General features: G+C 41.9%; 3 protein-coding genes across 3 annotated transcripts in view; 1 reads left to right on the top strand and 2 right to left on the bottom strand.

Moving 5' to 3' along the window:
• The window catches only part of LOC310869175 (histone H3.2), a gene marked incomplete at its 3' end in the record, with an annotated part of 214,952 nt that overhangs the window by 7,312 nt on the left and 180,853 nt on the right, over positions 1-26,787 (bottom strand). Inside the window, exon 2 of the mRNA XM_083779787.1 lies at positions 360-412. The remainder of the gene's footprint in view (positions 1-359; positions 413-26,787) is intronic.
• Positions 1-26,787, top strand: part of LOC310868729 (protein NLRC3-like) — a gene marked incomplete at both ends in the record, with an annotated part of 171,643 nt that overhangs the window by 137,512 nt on the left and 7,344 nt on the right. The gene's annotated exons all lie outside the window — the stretch shown is intronic.
• Positions 1,273-3,475, bottom strand: LOC310869160 (uncharacterized protein). The gene is made up of 6 exons (XM_083779771.1): positions 3,165-3,475; positions 2,939-3,064; positions 2,778-2,852; positions 2,246-2,377; positions 1,659-1,941; positions 1,273-1,431 (listed from the first exon to the last, which is right to left on the bottom strand). Exons 1-6 carry the CDS (start codon positions 3,409-3,411, stop codon positions 1,422-1,424), a joined length of 873 nt encoding a protein of 290 aa, XP_083635897.1. The 5' UTR covers positions 3,412-3,475; the 3' UTR covers positions 1,273-1,421.

Raw genomic sequence — 26,787 nt, 5'->3', positions numbered from 1 at the left:
TGTCTGAGCAGAAGTGATTCCGATATGTGCTGTGACTTTAACCCAATAAATTGCAATAAAAATAAAGAATATTAAAGAGGGACATTTTTAAATAGCCGATAACAAGCACACAATGTGACAGCTACGAAGACAAAGTACTCTCATAAAGAAAAAAATATATATACGACATTAATTCAAGGTTGTACTTTGTTACATTACATCATTATGTACATGCTGTGCATGTTTTCCAAAGTTAGGTGAACTTTGTGTGAACAATCATATGCACAACAAATGTATCTTAGGAAGGTGACCACACTAGCCCGAGAAGAGGGCAAAGGTGTGTGTGTGTGTGTGTGTGTGTGTGTGTGTGTGTGTGTGTGTGTGTGTGTGTGTGTGTGTGTGTGTGTGTGTGTGTGTGTGTGTGTGTTTCACTCTAGTTTTTTATCAGTTCGTGCATGTATCTTGATTGTTCAGAGAAAGAAGCTTTTCGCATGTTTTCCCTATAGTAGCAAAGTTTTTTGTCTATTTCCAGTGGCTTTGAGACTGCAAAACAGTTTTCCATGCTGCAGCAACAGTCGGTTGGGACGGCTTTAATCCTGCATGATTCCTCGAGCTTTGATTGACACAGCGCTCATCGTACAGGGCTTGGATGGGGGAGAGCACATCTGCTGAGTCCTGACGCGTCCGGCTACTTTAATATACTTCATCATACTGAGATGGGAGTTTTAGAGCCTCTGTGCATGATTCCGAAACGCAAAACATCATGATCTTGTTCTTCGTGGCCATTGGAACAACACCATAAAGCCCATGGCCGATCATTGTATCCAAATCCACTTTTCCAAACTAACTATTTTCTGATGATATCTTTATATGAAACTGCTACAGCAACGAGTCCAACAACGAGTCCACTCCACTTTACCTGCATGCCAAGCTGTCATTCTCTTGTATTATACATCGTACTTGTATTATTTATTTATTTCCTCGCGCAGCAGACTATGCAGCATGAGTGTATCTTCCACCTCGGAGACACCGGCTGTGTCGGTAGGCCAATCAGAGGCAGGCGGGCGTTACCATGGCTATTCTCAGACGTAGAAAAGATATATGCGTTGCTATATCAACACATTCAAACCTCTGCCGCTTCCTGTATCTGTGGTTGCTATAGCAACACATTCAAACCTCTGCCACTTCCTAGGGCAGCAGTGATGACATCACCATCCATCATCACGGCCCCGGGCCAATGGTCCATTTTGTTTTAATTTTTTAAAACCTTTTCTTCATCTTTAATATATACATTTTCTACTGCACATCATACACATTGTGGGGTTTCAGCAGTTTCTGTGGGAACTGTTTTTCTAGTTATCAAAGTTATTAAACATCATAACAAAGAACAGAGTTAAAATAAAGGCCTTGTTGTTCAACCTCTGCCATGGAATACAGCAGCCCTACAGTAGCCTGTAGATTTGGCACAGAAACTTGGGTTATCAATATAATGTATTCATCAACCAATAGAATATTATTTTTTGATTGAGAAGACAATAATATAGAACATCTGATCAATACTTTATATGTTAATGTAATATAAATGTAGTTCTAAATTGCAGTATTTATGCTTTTACTTAAGTAAAACATTTGCATACCTTTCCCACCTCTGCATAATTATGTTAACAAGTATTCCTCACATTGTAAACAGCAGGTGACCACTGAATGTATTGTAGTTAGCTCCATCGTCATATATCCTTTTATTATCCCAGAGTTTCACGTAGACTACATCCCCAGCCTCCAGCAGCAGTGAGGCTCCATTAGATGCAGCAGCGGTGTCGGTGGGTTGGTGTGCCCAGGCAGAAAGTATACGCTGTCCGTTTTTAAACAGTTTAGCTGCACTGGCATGACTTGCTGGTCCACCATGACCATGGATGAAGATGGTGAACTGGTAGACACCTTTCACGGGCGCAACGAAGAATCCTGTGTTAAGAAATCATTATTAGTTTGGCCTTCACCTTGTGTATTGTATACATATCTATTATTATTATTATTATTATTATTACAATTTATAGAATTCACTAAAAGTGTGTCTGCTGTCGGACACACAATATTCACTGAGAAACAACAACAGCACAGACTGTGTGGCACGCAAGATTCTATTAGCTATTAGCTTGAACTATAGCTTCTACTGTTCAAATGCTTCCATACAGTCTGGAGCAACGCAAGCTCTTAAAATGATCATGATGATAAAGACATTTTTTTAAAGACAAATTTATCATCATACCTGTGTCTGGATTATATCCATTACCAACATTAGTGAGGACATGTTTGTAGGTCAGGATAGTGTCAACATTGTAAGGTCCTGTGTATCCACTTCCAGAGGCCAAAAGACAGGCTGAGAAAGACACTCGTCTGACTGTAAATGAAACACACAACATGTAACAGGATGATGAATTGCGCTTTTTATAGCACTTTTCCAAGTGCTCAAAGCGCTTTACAACGGTCCATTCATTCATACATTGGGAGGTGAAGCGGTGAACAGTCTACGCCTGCAGCGTCCTCACTTCCCACATTCACACACCGACGGTGGCGAGCTCACACCGACCGACTCACTAGAGGTTCACAAGGACACTTTGACATGAGGAGAGGAGGAGGAGGAGGAGCCGGGATTCGAACCGCCGACCCACGGATCATTGGACGACCTGCTCTACCTCCTGAGCCACAGTCGCCCAAAGGATAAATAATCATTCATGCAGATTATTATCATCAGCTCTACAGTATACATGAACACAGAAGTACATTTGTGTTCGTCATACCTTCATTGTGCTTCTGTAGAATATTCACCTCATGCTGTGTGGCATTTGATCTGGCTTCAATGGTTTCAACAGAAGCTGAGAATGAAATGCAACGATAAAACAGTCATGTTTGAAAACACTTTTAAGTCACACACACAATGTGATATGATCAGTAGAAATACCTTTAATCAGACGGTCGCTGTCCGTGAGTCTCTCCATCGCAGCTTGAACCTCTTGCTGTGTTTGGCGTAACTCCTGCTGGGTTGAACTTTGCTCCTTCTGTGTCTGTTGCAGGTCAACTTGCAGCGCTGTCATCAGGACAGTGATGTTAGAAAACACGTACACGTACAGTATGTAAAAAATTATATTTAATGTAATCGATGCATATGAACATGGATATATCAATACCTTTGGTCAGACTTTCGCTGTCCTTGAGTCTGTCCATGGTGGCTTGCAGCTGGATTCTCTGCTCTGTCATGGTGGCGGTCATCTCTCTCAGCACAGCATGGATGTCAGGCTGGCAGGTTTCTTGGCTGATCCTTTCTGCTCTGTTAACAAGCTGCTCATTGAAGCTCAGCTCCTCCACGGCGTCTCCCCGTATTGCCTCTGCACATGACAGACAGCCTAGTAACAACAAGGCCACACATGACAGCATTGTGGCTCCGTATGTGGATGCAGTCGTTCTGAAGCTCTTCACTCTGCTGTTTGGAGCTGCTGTCTCTGTTGGCCTGTTTAAATACATCACCACTATATGACCATTAATACACATTAACACAGTATTATCTGAACGCCTTATTAATCTTATCTAATCTTGCGTTCAGTGACCTGTTGCTGCTGTTATTTTTCTGTTCTTATTTCCTCCATAAAACAAAGATCACTGGGACAAAGACACATCTTTAAGTCAGTCACAAAAACAATGCATTTGTGAAGTTGTGTCACTGACTGACTTGTTGTGTCAAGTACGAATGTGACATTAATGTTGAAAAGTGAAAAAGCTTTTGAACGTTAAGCTTGACATTATAGCCTCGTCCCCAACATAAAAATCATGATGAAAGGAAGGGTAACCGGAAGGCTCCATCGTCCCAAAACACACTCGCCCCCATTTCAGTGGGTCGCTCTCCCCCAGTGGTTCTTGTATTCTTTTAACAGAGGTCAAGGTTAGGGATAAGGTTAGGTTTAGACATAGTTTTACTATAGGTTACGATTAAGGCTAGTTTTAGGCAAAGTTTTACTTTAAAAACAACCCCACTATATGATCATTAATACACATTAACCCAGTATTATCTGAACTGTTTAAATACATCCCTGACACGTGTTTATTATTAATGCACTTCAACCTGTATTCTCACAACATATTCATCTTATCTAAACTGGCGTTCAGTGACCTGTTGCTGCTGTTATTTTTCTGTTCTTATTTCCTCCATAAAACAAAGATCACGGCATGCGACAAAGACACAAGTCAGTCACAAGTCAGTCACAAAAACAACACAGCATGGCCAACGTTTCCACTTCATTAGTTGCCAGCTCTCTTTTCGCACCCCTGCCCTCAGGTAAGAGACTTCGGTCTCTAAAGTGCAATACCTCCTGCTTTAGGAATAGCACTTATTATCCCAAAGGCTGTTCGCCTCCTGAATGCTGACCCTATTTTCACTCGCACTTTACAGCGTGAAGCTGCTTTGTAAAAACAATGAATTATCTATTTATGTATCAATTCATTGTGAAGTTTTTCATTATCTCATGTATTAGTCCCTCTCATATCTTTGTATCTTTTTCTACCCTCTATGTTTTTAGAGCTCTGTACTAAAACAAATTCCAATCAACTCTGTTGACATGGCAATAAAGTATTGTTGTATCACTTCCAAGAAATCAGTGTCATTTGTTAAAGATGTAGTGCCGTGATTTTTGTACTTTTCCTGTTTTGTATGTGTCTATGGAGTTAACATTACTCTAATACAGGGGTATACTGCAACTGAATGGCTGGAAAATGGAAATGAAGAGTTTACATAGTACACACAGTACATGCATACACTTTCCATAATGATTATATCTGGTTTCAGCATTAATTTATGATGTATTTTCTCCAATATTGAGTCAAAAGGGCCAATCGTAATACACCACGTTAGTGACATCACTATATCATCCTCTCCCCTAACCCCTCGATCCCCCTTTATCATATACAACAACAGCTGGCTTCAGTTCAGGTGGATCACCACCCATCACCACACACCAGGCAAACCAGGCATACTGAACTGGTGGGCGTGGCCGCATAAAAAACATAATTTTAACACTTTCTGTACACCTGGGGGTCCCCGGACCCCACTTTGGGAACCACTGCACTAAAAGTCTTCAACTTATCGCCCATCTTTCTGTTTCAACAAGCAGCGAGTCAGTGTCGAATCTGAAGTCATGTACTTTGGTGTGCAGAGATGATCGAAGTACACACACTCCTAAGAACAAGAGTCCAAGGGCCCTTTTTGTCAGTGCTAAACCGCTTATCCCTAAACTTCTTTGACGTGTCTACTATTTTGAAAAACATTTGCGAATAGTTCAAATAGCCAATCTACAATTATTAAGCTCACAACTTGTTGAAATTTGAAAATGGTGAACTCTATTGTAAACAAGTGTAATGCTTTATAAGTGTATGGCGTTGTCCACAGTTCTTGTATTGTGCTTGAAATGTACTGTAATTCTGCAAACTCAACTCAATCAATCAATCAATCAATCAAGTGTTGATGTTGATTAGCTAGATGGACAATTTTAATATGTTTTTCAAAATAGTAAAACAAAAAAGAAAAGTAGTTTAGGGTAGCCTATAAGGGGTTTAGCACTGATGAAAATAGGGCCCTACAGTTTCAGATAGCAGACCTTATTAGAGCAGTGGTTCCCAAACCTTTTCATGTCAAGGACCCCAAATTGACACTCATGAGCCCACAGACCCCCATTTGAAAATATATGCCAAGGAAGCCCCATAAGAGAAGATCTTTACGGCTCTAGCAGTGATTCTCATCGATTTTCATTTCAAGGACCCCCAGGTTTGACTTGAATTAGGCTACGGACTCCCATTTAATGTCATTTCTATATCTCTGGAACCCCAATGTATATTGTAAAATCAAAGTTAATTTAACTCTGAGACTCAGCTATGATGAATTCCTGTTCTGTTCTTTGGCTATATAGAAGTATCTATTTGTACGTCTCTAAATGTTTTGATGATTTGAACATGAACATGAACTCTTGTAAACAAGTGTAATGCTTTATTGCAGGGGTTTTCAACTGATTTGGAACCAGGGACCACCACCTTGACTAAGGATCAACCTGGGGACCACTGTTGTGTTGTAATGGGATATGGGCTAAGATTAGTGCTTTCGTAACACTTGTTATGGAATGCATTCCATGTCTTATACTGATTCTCAGACGATGGCGTGCCTTAACCTTTATCCCTAAACTTTTTTTTCTTCATATTTTACTATCTTGAAAAATACTAGCTGATCTACATCCATACATTATGGATATTATTGGCTATTTGAACTATTTTAATAATAGTAATAATAGTAATATATATAGTAAAAATGGCAAATACGTGCAAGATATAGCACATGATAACATGATTATATGGGCACATTAACATTTCCTAATAATGATGACTCATTCAGGCAAGCTGGTACACTTCACCCTTCTTGAGATTCTAATTAACTGCCTTTTCTGTGGAATTTGTTAACCTCAGACTTCCCAGTAATTCTGATAACATTGACACACTTCCATGGAACAGTGCACAGACGTTTAGGTCACTGTTCTGTTCCATGGAAGAAAATACTTTGCTACATTACTAAATGCATGGTCAGGGACCACATGCAATACCTCCACGGACCACCAGTGGTCCACGGACCACCTGTTGAAAACCCCTGCTGTAGTTGTATGATAAAGGGGGGAGGGGTTAGGGGAGGGGCTGATAGTGTGATGACACTATATTACTGTTTATTTCATTAGCCCGTTTAACTGTCAAGGGTTCAGCCTCCAGGAAGAAACCCTAAATACAAATACAACATTGCACATAAAAACGACTCCAGGGTGTCTAATGAAGTACTGTCACCTCATAGACACATGAAAAACTGGAAAAATACAAACATTGTGGCACTCAATGACGTCTGAACATGGTTACAACACCAGAGTAGCAGCTTCTGGCAACACCAAAATCAAACTGTCTTAAACACACTGGTATATACAGTATAGGTCAATAACTCTCTGGAATGCTCTGTCCAAAAACATCTTATCTACAATACATAACAAAATTACTTTCAAAAATAATATCAAGAGATACCTTGCCAATTTGCCAAGTACATAACGGTGAACTGTGAATTTGTATTTATTTTTAGTTTGTTCTGTTTTTTATTTTTAATTCTATTTTTAGTTGTACATTTGTATTGTATTTGTTTTATTCAGGGCCCCAGGAAGACTAGAGGCTCAGTCATGTGTCTCTAATGGGGAACCTTCAATAAACATAAGGAGACTATAAAATGTTAGGGTGGACACGAGATCCAGTAGCCTAGGCCTATAAGTAAAAGACACAAGTCATTTCATTTTACACTTGGTTAGTTGCTCACAACGCACTGCGACGCATTGTGAGCTTGTAGATAGCGCTATTTTCAGAAAGTGTAAAATCAGTCATTTTGATTCCATCAAGGCCTGACAAAATACATTTTACTAGTCAACCAAATCAACAGTAGATTTAGTTTAAGTACATACATGTATATAAACCGTGCATCTAAGTGACAATCAATACAGTTAATCTGAATGGACAGCGAAACATATACAGTATTTTTAGCACGATCATATTCACATTTGTACTTTTACAGCAAGCACAGTGTAATTGAAAAAGGCACAGCGGCCACATCACATCTGATTATCCACGAGGCAAATCTGAATCAATCTTGTACAAGCTCTTAAAAAGAGAAAAGAATAGTAACATTTAACAATAATTGCATTATGTTTTAAACCTGTGCTCCTCCTGAAAGCTAAATAAACATAAAACATGAACAAAAATAAAGCTACCAAATGCGTCAACATCATCACTTCGATATTCGCCACAATACAAGCCAGGTATTGTGGGAAGTACCAGAACACTAGGCTATAATTAAGTATTGTGTACCGTAGGCTTTTGACACCGTGAACCACTCCATACTGGTTAACAAGCTTAAAGCTATTGGTTTTGATAGCACATCAGTGAGCTGGATGCAATCCTACCTGGAGGGGAGAGAACAGATGGTGGAGGTGAACGGAACACTGTCCCCTCCCCTCCCAGTGAGCTGTGGCGTCCCACAAGGAAGCATACTAGGGCCTTTACTGTTCCTAATATATGTTAACGACATGACTTCAGCTTGTGACTGCAGCTTGTTCCTGTTCGCAGATGACTCAGCACTGCTGGTCTCGGACAGGAACAGACTGCAGGTTGAAAAGACCCTCAGCTCTGAACTCGGTAGAATCTGCACCTGGCTCGCTGATAACAAACTATCCTTACACCTGGGAAAAACTGAATCCATCCTCTTCGGATCAAATAGTAATCTCAGCAAGGCAGATGGCTTCTTGGTTAGAGTGGGTGACAATATTATCACACGAAAAGATCAAATTGGCCTCCATCCTGGAGGCCAATCTTTCCGGTGATAAGATGGCCACCAACGTAATCAAAAAAGTCAATCAAAGAACAAGATTCCTTTACAGGATCTCCTCACTGGTCAGCAAAAACACCTTGAAGACCTTAACAGGAGCCCTCGTACAAGGTTTCTTTGACTATGCATCCACCTCTTGGTACCACAGCACCTCAAAGGCCCTTAAAACAAGGCTCCAGACCTCCCAAAACAAACTGGTCAGGCTCCTACTTGGCCTCACCCCCCGAACCCACCTCACCCCTGCCCACTTTGACTGGCTGGGATGGCTTAGGGTCGACGACAGAGTACAGCATCTTGCAATGGGTCTGGTCCACAAGATTCGATACACCACCAAGATACCCATGTACCTGTCTAAATACTTCCTTAATGTAAACGAAGTCCACACCCACAACACCAGAGGGAGTGCAACAAACCATGTACAACCCAGATTCGGCACAAACAAGGGACTAAATTATTTTCGCTCCTATGCCACCAAAATGTGGAACGCCCTACCAACAGTCATTAAGACATGTGAATCCCTTGACTCCTTCAAAACCGCTCTCAAAGGGCACCTACGGATGGCTGCAATTCGAAACTGGCCTCTGTAAAATCTGAATCCCCCCCACCCCCCCACCCCATTTTCCCTCACTGTATATTGTATCTTTTCCCTTTTTTGCTTCCCATATGATGAATTTAGCTACATAGAAATGTCTATTTGTATGTCTCTAAATGTTTGTATGTCTTTAAATGTTTTGATGAATTGAACAATGTGGACCCTGTTGTAAACAAGTGTAATGCTTAATTGGGTCGTCCACTCACAGTTGACAGTCTTTGTATTGAGTTTGTGCTTAAAATGTACTGTAAATTCTACAAACTGTTAATAAATATTTCAATCAATCAATCAAGGACTATTATAAATTCACAAAAAGAATTTATGAAGACTGCGAGTAATGGATGAATGGCAAAAAGGCCCCACAGTGACACTCGCAGGAAGGTTTTAGTATGACAACACTACACAGTACAGTAGACAGTAGACAGTAGACTCTTGGTAAAATATTAATCAACTACAATTGAACGTTGGTCAGTCAAATGAGTACTTGAGTTAAAGTACTGCAGTACACGCTTTTAAAAATATTCAATTCATTATTTTTTTGTAGTAAAATGTACATGCTTTTTAAAATGTTATCACATTAAATACACACTAAATATTACACCCGTGTTGACCCTGCTGTGACATGTGAACATGGCTGCTGGGAAAGGGGTCTATTGTATCCTCAAGTCAAGGCTTTGCAAATGAATATTCATAATCATGCTTTTCAAAGAATACATGAATAATTTATTTAATGTATTTAAAAGCAGGTCTTTGCCAGTGGAGACACAGTCTGACCAGGTTTCTTATCACATGGATAAGATCTCTGACACCACGGCGTCCGTCATATCGACGAAAACGTGATCCTGTTAGATTTGCCAACAAGACAAGTCACACCCAATGAATTAACCAGCAAAACACACACTCTCACAAAAGGGAATAAAACGTATTTCATGATATTATTTTTTATTAGTAAAGCCTCTCTGGAAATAAGATTTTAGAATGCTGGGTTCAAACAATTCCATGTATAAATTCACAGAATCTCTGAGAATATCGGTCACATCTGATCATAGCATTATAATTAATGATGGGAGATTAATCGGCAAACACATCGGTATCGGATGATTTGAGTTGTTTTTAGATTAATCGGCAATGGTTCGATTAATCAATCAGTCTGTCTTTACAGATAAACAAGCCCAAAGTAACAGTTTGAACAGATCTACAAGCTCACAATATTAAATATGGGAGGTATTTAAGTTAAATCTGACTTGCCTAAACCTGCAGTGCAGATACCCTGTTACATGTATTTTTCAGAATGGACTATGAAAGTTAAAGGTATATTCAGTGATTTCACTCAAAAAACCTTAGGTTTCGTTTTTGGCTGTGGGACCCAGCCTTTCGTCCAATCAGGATAGAGAGTCAAAAACGAAACCTAAGGTTTTTTGACCCCCAGGGGTTAACTGGGGACAGGGAGGAACTCCTTATATGGCCAGCACACTCTATAGTAGGGAGGATTATCACAACAAAACAAAGAAATAAGTGATATTTGAATTAAGTGAAATCACTGAATATACCTTTAAATACGTTACCAGTGTTTCCCCTATAGGGGAAAGTCTACTTTAACACTCTACTGATAAAGTAGACTTTTTCAGTAGACAAGTCTACTGTTAAAGTATGCATTACTTTTGTGTTCCTCCAGTGCGTGTATTTTCTGTCTAAAACCTAAAAAACTAAAATAAATGTTCTAGTGTTCTAGTGCCATGATAATGTTCCACTCAGTCCCTGACGATTTTAATAACTATAGATGCTTTCTTCAAAATTAGATTGGTAGAGGTAAACTGGTAGAGGTTGCATCCTCGTTCCACTGCAATTGTGCTTGCTTATATTTATGGAAAAAAAATATTTCAGTGTAAAATAAGCGTAAAATTCAGTGTTCAGGGTAAAATAAAAATGGACTCACAGCCATAATTTCAGACATTACTGATTCTGTCATTTAGCATCACATAAAAAAAAAGAGAGAATCTGTCATATGCTGAAAAACATATAATATTAAATCCTGCCCTCCGGAAAGAGGATGGATAAATAAATAAATAGTTAGAATAGAATTTGGACATTTGTTTTTATTACCATTAATCGAAAGACATACAATGTACTCTGCACACTAAAGTCGTATGTTAATTTAATAAATTGTAACTCAGAGCGCACTGTACAAGAAAACGGGCCACAAGGGTCCATTTGGTTACACCCACTCCTAGAGCCAGACCAACACACACCATCATGAGAAATTAGCATGTAAAGCGCAAAAAAGGGGAAAATAGACAACCAAACTAGGACATAATATTGGCCTAAATGGCATATAAATAATCAAGTCAATCATTAGCGCCAACGTTGTCAGTACAACAAAAAACTACAATATAAAAATAAATAGAAATAAAAATCAATTCAAATTAAATTCACTTTTGAAGAAGCCTAAACAAAAAACTAAACAAGCTAACAAGGATTAAACAAAGGATTGTACATTGTGCACCATTAGTGTCAATAAGAGACAGCACCAGTATGAAAAAAATAATGATAATAATAAATGTCTTGCGCACAAGGCGTTTTTCCTACATTAATGCTCCCATCCTCCTTATCCATAAACGGAAGGCAAATACATTCAAAAGTCAAACAGAGCAAGGGAGGAGAGGGAAATAAAGGGCGGATATTCTCTGTGGTCCTGTGGAGAATATCCGTAATGCCACGGTTCAGTTGAATGAATAAATCATAAGGCATAACAAGCCAGTTCATCAGTTCATAAACCAGTCGGTCATATCGATTAAATTAAGTTAATCGATAGGGTGAAACTCCCTGGCATCTGCTCTGCTGTCAGCCAACTTCCATGCAAGGTTATAATAGTTCATTTTGAATATTGTTTCCCCGAATTAATTTAGTTACAATTCGTTTTTAGTTAGTTTATAGGTTTAGTTCTTTATATTTCAAATCAATACATGCATAACATCCCTAAAACCTTTTAAATGAATGAAGACTAATGCGTTATTCATAGTCTGGATTTCCGGTGGTGAGGCGACCACCGAACTACAACATGACGTCACGAGCCGTGGTGAAGAGCAAACCATCGCCACCGCCCCAGCCCTTCTCTCTGTTTTTACTCATCACCACTCAACGTTATTTCAGCTCCGGTGGTCACCTCACCACCGGAGCGATGGTCACCTCACCACCGGAGCGATGGTCACCTCACCACCGAAAATCCAGACTATGAATGAGCCTTAAGGGAATTGTGTCTATAATTTCAGTTTGTTGTTTCCAACAGGCCAAAGACATGTTTTGCACGTCCGTCCTTCCATCTGTGTTTAGTGTCACAGTGTGTACAGCTAATCTGTACAAATCTTCCAGAATGGTCTGTTATAGCGCGACCATGAGGCAGACTTTCACATTGTTACCTACAACTGTGTCGCAAATCTGCCGTGCAAAAGATTGCTCTCGAGTCTCTGCATATGGCCATGACCTGACCTGGTGACCTGGAGGAATACTTATAGTAGTTTTAGTTTGTTTTGCTTTGTAAACAGTTTCAGTTATTGTTTTTATTTTAAATCATTTTATTATTCTAGTTTTTCAGTAAACAAAAAGCTATATTTTTTTTTTTTTTTTTAGTTTGTTATTTCGCTTTTTTGTATGCATTCTCAAGTTTTTTTTTTCAGATGACCCTCTTGAAAGCTTTTGTTACAAACTGTACAAACAAATGGTGTTTCTCCTGTATGAATCATGTGTTTTCAGAGATACTTTGTAATTAAAGCTTTTGTTACAAACTGTACAAACAAATGGTGTTTCAAAAGCCTGTATGAATTCTCATGTGTGATTTTAGACTTTTTTGAAACCTAAAGCTTTTGTTACAAACTGTACATACAAAAGGCTTTTCTCCTGTATGAATCATCATGTGGGATTTTAGATTTGATTTTAGACCAAAGCTTTTGTTACAAACTGTACATACAAAGGGCTTTTCTCCTGTATGAATCCTTATGTGTGTTTGCAGAACTTGATTACGCCTAAAGCTTTTGTTACAAACTGTACATACAAATGGCTTTTCGCCTGTATGAATCATCATGTGTGTTTGCAGATCTTGATTTCGCCTAAAGCTTTTGTTACAAACTGTACAAACAAAGGGCCTTTCGCCAGCATGAATCATCATGTGTGCGTTCAGACAATATTTGTGAGTAAAGCCTTTGTTACAAACTGTACATACAAAGGGCTTTTCTCCTGTATGAATCCTCATGTGTGATTTCAGGTAATCATTTTGTGTAAAGCTTTTGTTACAAACTGTACAAACAAATGGCTTTTCACCTGTATGAATAACCACGTGTTCTGCCAGAACACTCATGCCACCACAGACTATACCACACTCTGTACTACCTCTCATGTATGGCTTTTGTTTAAATGATTTCAGGTTCTGGGACAGGTTGCTATAAGACAATTTGTGTCCTTCCACAGGTTGTGTGTTGCATGATTTCAGTGTGTCCAAAACGGACTCATCATCCGTGGTTTCCCAGTCATCACTGTTATAAGTATAAGAACCGTGTAAACACAAGAGCTGCTCATCACTAGTTGGTTGTGATGTTCCACAGTCCTCTACATCAGCTTTGTGTTTTTCCATGTGTTCAGTTGAGGTGCTGGCTAGAGGCTCTGTCTTACCGTTTTCATCGTCATCTTCACTTTTCACTGCTAGTAATGTCAACGATAATCCTGCAGCGTCCTCTGGTCTTAGAAGTACTTCTGACTCAATCTGTGGAGGTTCTATTTTCACCTGGACCAGACTGGAGTTGCTCTCCTCTTGTTCATCTTTAATCTGTGGAGGTTCTATTTTCACCTGGATCAGACTTGAGCTGCTCTCCTCCTGTTCTTCTTTAATCTGTGGAGGTTCTATGTTCACCTGGACCAGTCTGGAGCTGTTCTCCTCAGGTTCATGTTTAATCTGTGGAGGTTCTATGTTCACCTGGACCAGTCTGGAGTTGCTCTCCTCTTGTTCATCTTTAATCTGTGGAGGTTCTATTTTCACCTGGATCAGACTGGAGCTGCTCTCCTCCTGTCCTTCTTTAATCTGTGGAGGTTCTAGTTTCACCAGACTACTGCTGCTGCTCTCTTGGCGATCAGGGGAAGACTCCTCTTTACACACACCAGGAAGGATTTGGAGATCTAGAACATGGAGAGAAATGGTAAATTGTGCATTTATATGGCGCATTTATCTATAGCGCTTTACATTCATACACCGATGGCGGAGGGAAAAACACAAGGCACCAACCTGCACATCGGGAGCAATTAGGGGTTCAAAGAGGCTTGCTCAAAGACACTTAAGGCTCATTCATAGTCTGGATTTTCGGTGGCGAGGTGACCACCGGAGCTGAAATAACTTTGAGCGGTGGTGAGTAAAAACAGAGAGAAGGGCTGGGGCGGTGGTGGTGGTTTGCTCTTCACCGCGGCTCAGTGACGTCATGTTGTACTTCGGTGGTCACCTCACCACTGAATATCCAGACTATGAAAAACGCTTAACTCTGGGGGAGCCCAGGATCGAACTGGGAACCCCAAGGTTCCCTTCCGGCTGCTCTAACGGTTACTCTAAGACCTGAGCCAATCCCACCCCAAGAGAGAGAGAACATAACGTCAGCAGAATGTGCTTTATACAAAATATCAAGCACATTCAATTACATTATGTAGGAAGCAGGACGCAATATAAAGACAGATGTTCTCTTATTGTAGTCTTAAAGGAGCATTCAGTGATTTGGGTGATTTTGAAAACCCCCCGGTCCGCCCTGATAACAAGATGTGCACATGCATGCACTACAGTGGGGGACACGCGACAGGCCAACAGCACATAGACAAAGGCCTGCCCCCGCTCGATCATGATTGGCGGAAGGCCCCCCTCTATCCTTATTGGATGAAGGCTGGGTCACCTAGCCGAAAACGAAACCTAAGGTTCTTTGACACCCATGGGTTAACTGGGGTCAGGGAGGAACTCCTTATATGGTCAGCACACTCTATAGAGCGTCGCAGTCCCTCCCCCTTTCAGAACGACGAGTGGCCCAGGAAATGAATCGCAATGCATTTTTCCCATAGGCTTTTCTTAAAGTATTTATTCAAAGACGGTTACGCCGCGGACAAAGCCAACTCGGATCGTGACAAATCATGACAATGAACACAATGTTTTGGGCCGATCAAATAATTTATAAGAAGAAAAACAAAACAAATAGTGTTGTCTCCTGCCTATAGTAGGGAGGATTATCACAACAAAACAAAAACAATAAGTGTTATTTGTCAACAGAGTTAATTGGAATTTGTTTCAGTGCTCTAAAAACAGACAAACATCACATATTCATACAGTAGAAAAAGTACAAAAGTACAAGTACAAGACCAATTGATGAGAAAGAAAAAACGTTACAATGCATGTTGAATAAATAACAATTCATCGCAGACTAGTTCATCGTTTTTACAAACCAGCATCACGCTGTAAAGTGCAAGTGAAGAGGGTCGGAGTTCAGGAGGCGAACAGACTCGGGATAACTGCTATTTTTTAAGCGTGAGGTATTGCACTTTAGAGACTGAAGTCTCTTACCTCTTGCAGGGGTACAAAGAGAGAGCTGGCAGGGTGGGAGGGGTTAGCAATCACCCTCTGCATCCTAAGCTTGGTGCGTGTGGTGTAGATGGAGGAGACAGTTGGAAGGTCGTGGCCGATGATTTTTTACGCAGTGCGTACCACCCTTTCCAGCTAACCGCTTATTTGTTGATTGTTTTTCATAATGACCAGATGCGATGCAGTGTTTTGTCCTAAACAGGCTTCTGTAGAAAGGCGAACGAGCCCGCCTCTACCACTGGTTGTTGGATGTAATATCACCTTGCAGTAAGAATTTACTGTAAGAATGAATTAATTTCTTTATTTAAACTCGTTTCATAAAGAACATCTAGCTCATGGTGGCGCTGTAACACGCTGATTTAAAAAACAATTGTGGTGGAGGTTCTTCCTTGGCGCAATGGGAGTGTGCGTGCAAAGTCAACATGCTGTGACTTGATAGATGCTCATCACTGGTAGACATCTGCTTTGCACACACACACACACACACACACACACACACAGTCACACACAAAGAGAGATTGTATACTATACGTATTAGGTATGGTTGAAAACCAAAATAAATTGATAATCTCAAATATTTTGGTTTTCAACCATACCTATACGTATCCAGTATTTGAGTCTGTGCAAACAGACCACTACGGGGCGCTCCCAACACGTTTGCACAGCTTTTTGAAAACCTATACCCATACCTAATAAATTCTGAAACTAGACACCAAAAGCCAAAGCTTTTGGTGTCCCCCGCCAAGTCAAAACCCGCTCGGAGCCATGGATGATTTCGAACATACTGACTGCAATGAAAGCGAGAGACAAAAAATGCTCTGAACTTCTTAAATGCAAGTCCAAGCTAGTCAAGCGCTTCGACAGTGATCTCCAAAACCAACTGGGCATCCTAAAAACACAACGTAACAAGCTAAGAAACAGTGTAACTGCCATGACCAAATCAGCCAAAAGAAACTTTATCAATGATAAAGCAGAGGAAAACAAAAACAATCCTCGGGAGCTCTGGTAAACAACCAACTAGGCTGTGGTCAGAAACAAAAAAACAGGTTTACAAACATAAACATCAAATCGAATGACACACTCATCACTGACAAGCTTTATGTAGCCAACTACTTAAACATCTTCTTTACAAACATTGCAACAATGCTGGTTAACAAACTGCCCTCCCACTCTGGGTGTTTTGGTGTAGAGCACATCAAAGCCTTCTACAAAATCATGTTTGTAAAGATGATTTTAAAATGGCAATGGTAACAACTGAGGAGGTACTTAAAAAACTGAGTGCCCTCCAACCCAACAAGGCCACTGGCCATGACAATATTCCCTCCAAATTTCTCAGAGACTCAGCCATTTCCATAGCTCCAATCATCACCCACATAGTAAACCTCTCCATCAAACAGGGACAGGTCCCCCAAGATTTTAAACTGGCCAAAGTAACCCCCCCCCCCCTGCACAAGAAAGGGAGTAAATTAGAACCCATACCCCACTCCATACTGGTTAACAAGCTAAAAGCTATTGGTTTTGATAGCACATCAGTGAGCTGGATGCAATCCTACCTGGAGGGGAGAGAACAGATGGTGGAGGTGAACGGAACACTGTCTAGTGTCTCCCCCCTCCTCCTAGTGAGCTGTGGCGCTCCACAAGGAAGCATACTAGGGCCTTTACTGTTCCTAATATATGTAAACGACATGACATCAGCTTGTGACTGCAACTTGTTCCGTTTTGCAGATGACTCAACACTGCTGGTCTCGGACAGGAAAAACTGCAGGTTGAAAAGACCCTCAGCTCTGAACTCGGTAGAATCTGGCTCGCTGATAACAAACTATCCTTACACCAAAAACTGAATCCATTCTCTTCGGATCAAATAGTAATCTCAGCAAGGCAGATGGCTTCTTGGGTGGGTGACAATATTATCACACGAAAAGATGAAATTAGGTTCCATCCCGGAGGCCAATCTTTACGGTGATAAAATGGCCACCAACGTAATCAAAAAAGTAAATCAAGAGATCAAGATTCCTTTACAGGATCTGGACTGGTCAGCAAAAACACCTTGAAGACCTTCGTACAAGGTTTCTTTGACTATGCATGCACCTCTTGGTACCACGGCACCTCAAAGGCCCTTAAAACAGCTCCAGACCACCCAAAACAAACTGGTCAGGCTCCTACTTGGACTCACACCCGGAACCCACCTCACCCCTGCCCACTTTGACAGGCTGGAATGGCTTAGGGTCGACGACAAGAGTACAGCATCTTGCAATGGGTCTGGTCCACAAGATTTGATACATCACCAAGATACCCATGTACCTGTCTAAATACTTCACTAAGATACCCATGTACCTGTCTAAATACTTCCTTAATGTTAACAAAGTCCACACCCACAACACCAGAGGGAGGGATTATTTTCACTCCTATGCCACCAAAATGTGGAACGCCCTACCAACAGTCATTAAGACATGTGAATCCCTTGACTCCTTCAAAACAGCTCTCAAAGGGCACCTACGGACGGCTGTAATTTGAAACTGGCCCCCGTAAAATCTGAATCCCCCCCACCGCCCCTCCTTTTTCCCCTCACTGTATACGTTTCTTTTCCCTCGTTACCTCCTTTATGAAGAATTCCTGTTCTGTTCTTTGACTATATAGAAGTGTCCATTTGTAGTCTCTAAATGTTTTGATTAATTGAACATGGTGGACCCTCTTGTAAACAAGTGTAATGCTTAATTGGGTCGTCCACTCACAGTTAACAGTCTTTGTATTGAGTTTGTGCTTGAAATGTACTGTAATTCTGCAAACTTTTAATAAATATTTCAATCAATCAATCCCCATATATGGGACTCCCTCCGCGGTTTTGCAGAACCTCCATTATCTTGTAAATCTATGCATCGCAAACGCAGATAAAGGCAGGCAGCGCGAGGCTACAATTTATCCCCCCCAATTCACTGTGAACATCCCTCCCTCATATACACACACACACACACACACACACACACACACACACACACACACACACACACAATCAAAGTGTTGTACCATACTTAATGTTTGTCCCTGCATGATACTGCCTGCAGTCAGTGCCAACAGTCAGTGCAGTGCAGGTATTGTAGCAGGTAGCCTAGCCCCGCTCGGAACCCTACGTACGTAATGTTTCTGACATTTGGATGACTTTACATCTGACTTTACATCTGCTCTGAAGATCAGAGGCAGGAACGTAGCGGGGCTACCGTAACCTTGGTCCAGTGCTATAGTTAGCAGGTTAGTAGCCCTCCAAGCAGAACCCAATGGTACTGAAGTTTCTGACATTTTGTTCGACCCAGTCCATGGGGTCCTGTTGCACTACTACCATGCCACATGGGACACACCCATTTTAAAACATAAACAACATGTTTCGCGGCTCCCCGCGCTCTATGACGATATTATTCAGTGTGAGGCTTTCTGAATATGTGAAGTATAAGTATCCATACATGCCGCTGCGAATATCTCCTGTGGCGCGGAAGCCGTTAAGTATTTTTAATCTATGTTTGCCCGATTTGGAAGCTTGGATTAATCTCTTCCTTCCTTGTTTATTGACACCTCATTGTACCGCCTATCTGGCTAGCTAGTGGCGCTATAGCTATGACAGAGCAGATCAGAGGCAGGGACGTAGCCGCACAAGCCAACCGCACACCGGGAGGCGGTACAATAAACGGTAAACAAACAAGAAGAAATAAAGCGACCAAATCGGTCAAACAAAGATTAAAAATACTTAGCGGCTTCCGCGCCACAGGAGATATTCGCAGCGGGATGTATAGCTACTTAAAGTTCCCGAATTCAGAATAACTCAAGTAAAATAATGCCGTCACTTGGCGCAGATCGCATTTTAGAGAGAATTTCTACATCCGCGTCCAGGGATTTCCATACGAAAATACAGTAGTGAGCAGGGACCCAACATAAAACTCATCAAAATTTCAGAAAAGCTTTATGTAGGGTCCCGAAAGGGGCTAGCAGGTTAGCAGACCCTGGTCCAGACAGTGCTGGTTTAGTTAGCAGGTAGCCCTGGTCCAGTGCTAGTTAGCAGGGTAACTCTGATCAGTCCACTCACTGTTTTCATCCCACGTATCCAGAAGAACGAACTATGTGGACTAGCTGTCCTCTTCTGTCTCTCCAAGTTGAAAACAGCACACCATAAAGCATAAACACAGAATTAAGATATTGTGTTGTTGTTGTTGCTGCAAGGTTCGCAGGCCGGCTCGTCTAGACTGTAAACTATAGCGTTAGATTTATTTAAACGTGATGTACAGTATCACCAATGATATTTCCGAGGCGTGTCAGATAGGACATTTAAGGCACAAGTTACACACAGGACAGCAGGGCACTGCAGTGCACACGTAAATATGATGAACACAGAATCTCACTGCTCGATCCGCCCTTCTCTCGTCCGGACTGAAACATACTACTACCCTGCGTGGGTTCCCCCCTCCTTTATAGCTCTATGGGGTTCACGCAGAATGTCATGGTAAATAATGGTAATAAATACAGAATAAATAATGGACCACGATATGACAATGGTTGAAAACTGCTCTAGTCTAGAGTCTACACATCCCCCCCACCTTTTCCCCTCACTGTATGAGTTTCTTTTCCCTTTTTACCTCCTTTATGATGAATTCCTGTTCTGTTCTTTAATTGTCTATATAGAAGTGTCTATTTGTACGTCTCTAAATGTTTTGATGAATTGAACATGGTGGACCCTCTTGTAAACAAGTGTAATGCTTAATTGGGTCGTCCACACAGTTAACAGTCTTAGTTTGTATTGAGTTTGTGCTTGAAATGTAATGTATTCTGCAAACTGTTAATAAATATTTCAATCAATCAAACCATCCATGTCATTATTGAATATAATCAGCTTAGCTGATCATTAACCTCGCCTCACCAGGCTTTCCACCACCTCGGAGGAAAGCGGCTGGTCTGTTTCATTTCAGTATATGATCCGCTTGGGAGCGGATGATATCGTTACGTCATGTAGTAGCCTATTGTTTTGTAGTCCACTCCATAGGCTGGAACAACAAACACGAACTTCCTTTTCCCTCAAAACGGAAGAATAACAATAAAAGCTCTCGTAGCCTGCAGCTTTTATTGAGAAAAATCGGTTTGAGGGAAAAGCAAGTTCGGGTTTGTTGTTCCTGCCCGTCGACTACAAAACAATACTTGCATATCATCCACTCCCGCCCGGATCATATACCGAAATGAAGCCCAGGCTAGCTGATCATTAGACTGATAAAATCCATCAGCTTCACTTCAAAATCTTATTAAACCAAAGGTTTAATAAGTACACTTGGGGCTTGGGCACCAGCTGCCCTTTAACTGCCCAACATGTGTGGCCATTTTTGCATGGCAATGAGAACGTAGGCCTATTGCTTATTTTACTGTCCAATGACATGGGCCAAGTTATTGTGGGGAACACAGCCGATGTACATCATTTCTGGTGTGAAATGGCAAGCGGGACCCCCCAAAAAATAGCCACGCACACAGATTTTCTGTAACGGTATATTTATATTGCAGTATTGGTACACATTGGAGAACAGTGCGTGTGCCAACCACCCTGTAGCATGCGTGTACCATAGACTGTAAAAAATATGGACAAAGCGTTCGCCGGGTCTAACATGGACGTAAAATGAAGCCTGTTATTCCTGCACTGTAAGTCGCCATCTTTCTAGATCCGTTTGGTACCAGCTGGCCATTGGCTGGCTCCGTTTTGGACCAGCTGGCCATTGGCTGCCCAGACAACGAGGCGGGACTTCCCCCCTTCTTCTCCGTTGGTTTTTATTTTGACTCGAGTGGGAGGGGAATCCCGATCATAGACTGTAACGGTAGCCACGCCCCTCAGAACATACGCAATGTTTTTTTTTCTTTATGGTCATTTTTTTAATTAATGGGACCATAATTTTCCAAAAAGAATATTATGACATTAGAAATGAGACTTTAAACTAGTGACTGGAAGAAGAAAGTATTCATGACCATGTTTATTAAGGTAATACAGTCTAGGTGAAGTTGGGCCAAAATACATGGGCCTCTATATGGAGCTATGGGGCTTTTTGGGTCCAGTACGTCCAGCGCCACAACAGGCCATTATTATGAACTACCGATTTCAAATGAGGCTTCACGAAATATCTGGCTGACTGCCCCCCTGGCGTGTACCCACAACCCACCCACCACCAATACAGCCCACGTCAGGAACAGTCCTGTCCCACAACATAACCTCCAGAGCATTCCCAAATAAACACAAATACAGTAAAGGCCTAAGACATAGTCTGGATTTTCGGTGGTGAGGTGACCACCGGAGCTGAAATAACGTTGAGCGGTGGTGAGTAAAAACAGAGAGAAGGGCTGGAGCTGTGGCGGTGGTTTGCTCTTCACCGCGGCTCGTGACGTCATGTTGTAGTTCGGTGGTCACCTCAGTGACGTCATGTTGTAGTTCGGTGGTCACCTCAGTGACGTCATGTTGTAGTTCGGTGGTCACCTCAGTGACGTCATGTTGTAGTTCGGTGGTCACCTCAGTGACGTCATGTTGTAGTTCGGTGGTCACCTCAGTGACGTCATGTTGTAGTTCGGTGGTCACCTCAGTGACGTCATGTTGTAGTTCGGTGGTCACCGAACCACCGAAAATCCAAACTATGTTTGAGCCTTAAGAGTCCCACTCTAGCCACCCGTCCCATGGACACTGTAGGCGAGTAAATCTATGAAAAAAAAGCACCTTACCCTAAAAAAATTGCAACAAAAGGTTTCTCAACAGTTTTTTGTAGTATTAGGTGTCCCTAATAACATACTAAAAGTTTACCAAAGTTTGATCACCCGAAAGGTGTTATTTTCAAGATGGCGTCCAAGATGGCCTAAAAACCATTAAAATAGCCTAACTCCTTCATTATTCATCCTAGACAAGTACTTTTTGTGTCTAACCCTATGTTTTTGGGGTCTAGGAGTCCATTGAACTTGTTCAAATTGCAGAGATACAATTAGATAATTGTGAAATCCAATATTGTGTTTGTGACTCTGTTAAAACCCTCTGAAATAGTCACCAGTTTCAAGTTAACTAAACTAAATATTTAATAAATGTCTGAATATTTATATATTTTTTGGAATAAGGTTTCAAGATATCCTCAAAACACAACAAAACTAATAGTCACAATTTTCAGTAATTCAGAAGGTTGTGGCAGAGAATATTGTCAGTTGATAGATAGCCTGACCCAAACAGAGACATTTCTCGTCTAGAGGGGCGGGTCGCGCCTCAGAAATGCGCGCACCCTGATTGGATCTCATCGATCTGTCCGTCACCCCCGGCCCCTCCTCTCCCCCCTAGTGCAGCGCTACGTCACATAATTTAGAGCGACGCCCACCCGGAATGGTTGACTCCCACTTTTAGACTGGTTCAGCCCACGGCTTTTTCCAGGCTTTCATCTTTCGCACAGACGAAATGAAAGCCTGGGTATCGAGGCTAGTTGATAGATAATAGCCTACACCCTACATGATTGCAATATTGAAACGTTTTGGATAGCTTGTTGGATAAACTTTGGCTCAAACTACTGTAAATAATTCATCATTATACACCCCACCCAAAACTAATTTCTTGCATTATAGAGCGTCGCAGTCCCGCCCCCTTTCATGACGACGCCAGGCCCAGGAAATAATTCCCAATGCATTTTTCCCATAGACATTTCGAAACTTATTTATTGAAAGACATTATAAGCGTCGTACAAAGCCAACTCTTGTCGTGTCAAATCATGACAACAAACACAATATTTTGGACCAAACAAATAATTACAAAGAAGAAAAACAACAAGTGTTGTAATCTGCTGTTCTTTTCTTTCTAATTCTTTGTTTGGCCCAAAACATTGTGTTTAATATCATGATTTGTCACGACAAGAGTTGGCTTTGTCCGCAGTGTAAACGTCTTTAAATAAATACTTTTTGAAAAGTCTATGAGGAAAATGAACGGTGATTTCTTCTCTGTCTCTCTCAAGGGGGCGGGACTGCGACGCTCTACTTACTCTTAGTGCAGAGTAGTCAGAACCTAAGTCTCTACCGGGTGCAGAGGGGAGTATGATAGGTGGGGTTGGGTGAGAAGGTAAAGGGGGGTCCGGTCTAGAGTTTAGTGGGCCTAGGGTTCCCCTCAGGGTACAGGGGAGTATGGGGAGTGGGGGGTCACTGGATTTCTCCCTGGGGACTTGGAGCACAGAAGAGCAAAGTTAAGAAGACCCTCATGGTCTTCTCCTCTATGCATGTCTGAGGTGGCTCATACAGTACATGTCCCATTAAAGCTATGGGGCACTTGAGAGCTTGAGAGATTGGGGCTTGTCTGTCCCTGTGGTGGTAGTTCTAAGACATCCATGTTGTGATATTGATTAATATGGGGGGTGGGTTCAATTAATCGATTATTAATCGGCAGAGCTGTCGACTATTGTCAACATATTCCCCAATTTCCACTGAGATTATGGGGTGAATGAATGTGGCCAGACCCATCTTCTCTTTCTGTCATAGTGACATAATATTGTCCTGCATCAGATCATGTCCAAATCAGGTTCTCCAATCTCCAGTAGCCTCTTCAGTTTTTTGAAGATTTTTTGAGTGGTGCAACCACTCCCTTACGGAGCTATGTGTGTGGCTGGCTGGGTCTGAGCACTATGTGTGTGGCTTGCTGGCTGGCTGGGTCTGAGCAGTATGTGTGTGGCTGGCTGGCTGGCTGGGTCTGAGCACTATGTGTGTGGCTGGCTGGCTGGCTGGGTCTGAGCATATATAGATAGATAGATAGATATTATAGCAGTGACTGACTAATAGGGGATTCACACTGAGACGGACTGAATCCGTTTCATTGGAACCGTTTCCGAATACGGTTGCCTGGTCCCCGATGGCCATGATTCACATTGCCCGAGATTCAACAGCGCACCCGGGTACACTTGCATAACACACTTTAATCCTCCTGATGACGGTGTGCTTGATGGCTGGCGCGCACGGACACTGACCATCAACTGTGCGACATTGTCTCAAATAAATCCAGACACACTGAATTGCATTGCCTCTTTGGCTTTTTGCCGTGATACTACTTCACTGTCAGCCTGCCTGCTATTCACTGTGTCAGTCAGTTCTGTGCTCCAGTGTATTAGTTTGCTATGGATTCTACTTTAGCATTATTATTATTTTGTTTTACTTTGGAAACTGCCAAGCAAAGCCCAAGAGCCACGTGTAGTCCGCAGAATAAGATCAGCGCGGTGCTGCGCGTATAAGCAGATTCAACAGGAGAAGGGCGGCGTTGAGAAATGCGCTGGTGTTACGCATCGTGCAGCGGCTGTGTTTTTTTTGTTGACGCTTGGCTCGTCGACTAGAGATTATGTCACGTTCTTTAAAAAAAAACAGTCCACTTCCTTCTTTAGGTAAGCATGCATTCACATTGGAACGATCCGTATCTGAATACACTTCAACGGTCCAGAGACCCTCCCCCCATGCGGTCCCGGGGACGGTTGGGCGATCCGCTCCCGGGAACGGTACGCATCATTCACACTACCACAACATCTGCCAAGTGGTCCCGAGTGCGCACCCGGGACCATAGTGTGAATCCCCTATGAGACATCGAGCGTGCGTCCGCAACTGGTTGTGGCCCCCATCAAGTGACCTTTTGACCAATGCGGCCCTCGCCCCAAGTTGAGTTCGACACCCCTGATCTAGGCATTGGACTAATGAGTCCAATCAATCAATCATCCTGTCACACATGCATGTGCAGTGTTGGCAAAATATTACTTTAACACTAATATACTACTTATTACTTATTACTTTAAAAAAAGGAATAAAGTTACACTACTTATTACTCCCTGAGAAAAGTAACTAGTCACTTATTACTTTACTTATTACTTTTTTCTCTCGCCTCCAGTAATTGCATATTTTGTCCCCAAAAGTCTTACTTTGCATTTTCAACATAAGCAGTCCCCCCTCCCCTATTCTGCAGTGTTTATTTAACTCTAAAAAGTGTACTGTATAGTGTACACATGATGATGGGTCCATTTGTACACTCATTTGAATTAAATGAACACTAAGACTTTTACTGTGTATGAATTAATTAATTAATTACAGTCTAAATGAAAACCACACCTGTAATAATAATAAGCAATCTTTGAACAACTTCTGTTACTGGAAAAAAGTAATAATATTACTGAAAGTAGTATATTACTTAAGTTACTTGCCAACACTGTGCATGTGTCCACCCACGTCCACACTGCACACATGCACACACACACACACACGCATATGGGCGAGTAAAGGGGCTGTTACTTCCTTTTGGAGGTGGGTGAGTATAATACTGCATGCTGTGTGCAGGATCAAGCATTTCAGGATGATCAGCTATCAGCGGAGCTTTTCTGCTTTTCCTCTTCTGTCTGTGAGGCATGGGACTGAGGCTGCATGAGACTTCAAGGGCGCGTTCGGAAGTGCGCACCAGGATTGTGGTCAGTTTGTTGAGTGTGGTGGGCGGTGACGAGAGTGCGTTCAGTGTGCCTTATTTACGAACGACCAGTTACAACACACCATTCACACTGAGCAACCCTACCCTGAGGGTAGGGTTGCTCAGTGCGTGCACTCGGCACACCCGGTGCGCAGCGCACTGGATTTTCGAACGACAACGCACTGAGTGCACTGAATAAACGAACGACAAGAGAGCACACCAGTGCGTTCAGGGCGCATTTCCGAACGCGCCCCAAATGAAAATACAGGTAAGGATGATCCAGCCACTTTTTTGGCGACACCCCCTCAAAATGGCATCCTAGGTAACTATTATAGCAGGCACCAGCTCTGGGTAGAAGAGATATGTTGATGAAAAAATTGCTTTTGCTTATCTTATTTGGATAAACTCTTTCTTGGAAAAGATGGTCTGTGGTCCTTAAAAGGACTGTTGTGTTCTTATAGGAGACTGCAGTTTACTTGGAGCTGGTATATATTTTGTCACAGCCTTATTGGTGCCTTCAAACATGACGTGCTTGTCAGCAGAGCTTTGCTGCTTTTCCTCTTCTGTCTGTGATGCTGGGACTGAGGCCCAGACTTTTAATGAAAACACGTAAGGATGATGCACTTTTTTGGCGACATCCCCTCAAAATGACATCCTAGGCGGCCGCCTATAGGTCACTATTATAGGAAGCACTAGCTCTGGGTAGGAAAGAGGTGTTGCTGAAAATGTGC

The sequence above is a fragment of the Protomyctophum parallelum genome (assembly GCF_964188405.1).
Source record: "Protomyctophum parallelum genome assembly, chromosome: 13".
In the NCBI taxonomy this organism is placed as follows: Eukaryota; Metazoa; Chordata; class Actinopteri; order Myctophiformes; family Myctophidae; genus Protomyctophum; species Protomyctophum parallelum.
Note: the sequence above shows the minus strand (reverse complement) of the source record. Positions and strands in the feature narration are given on the sequence as shown.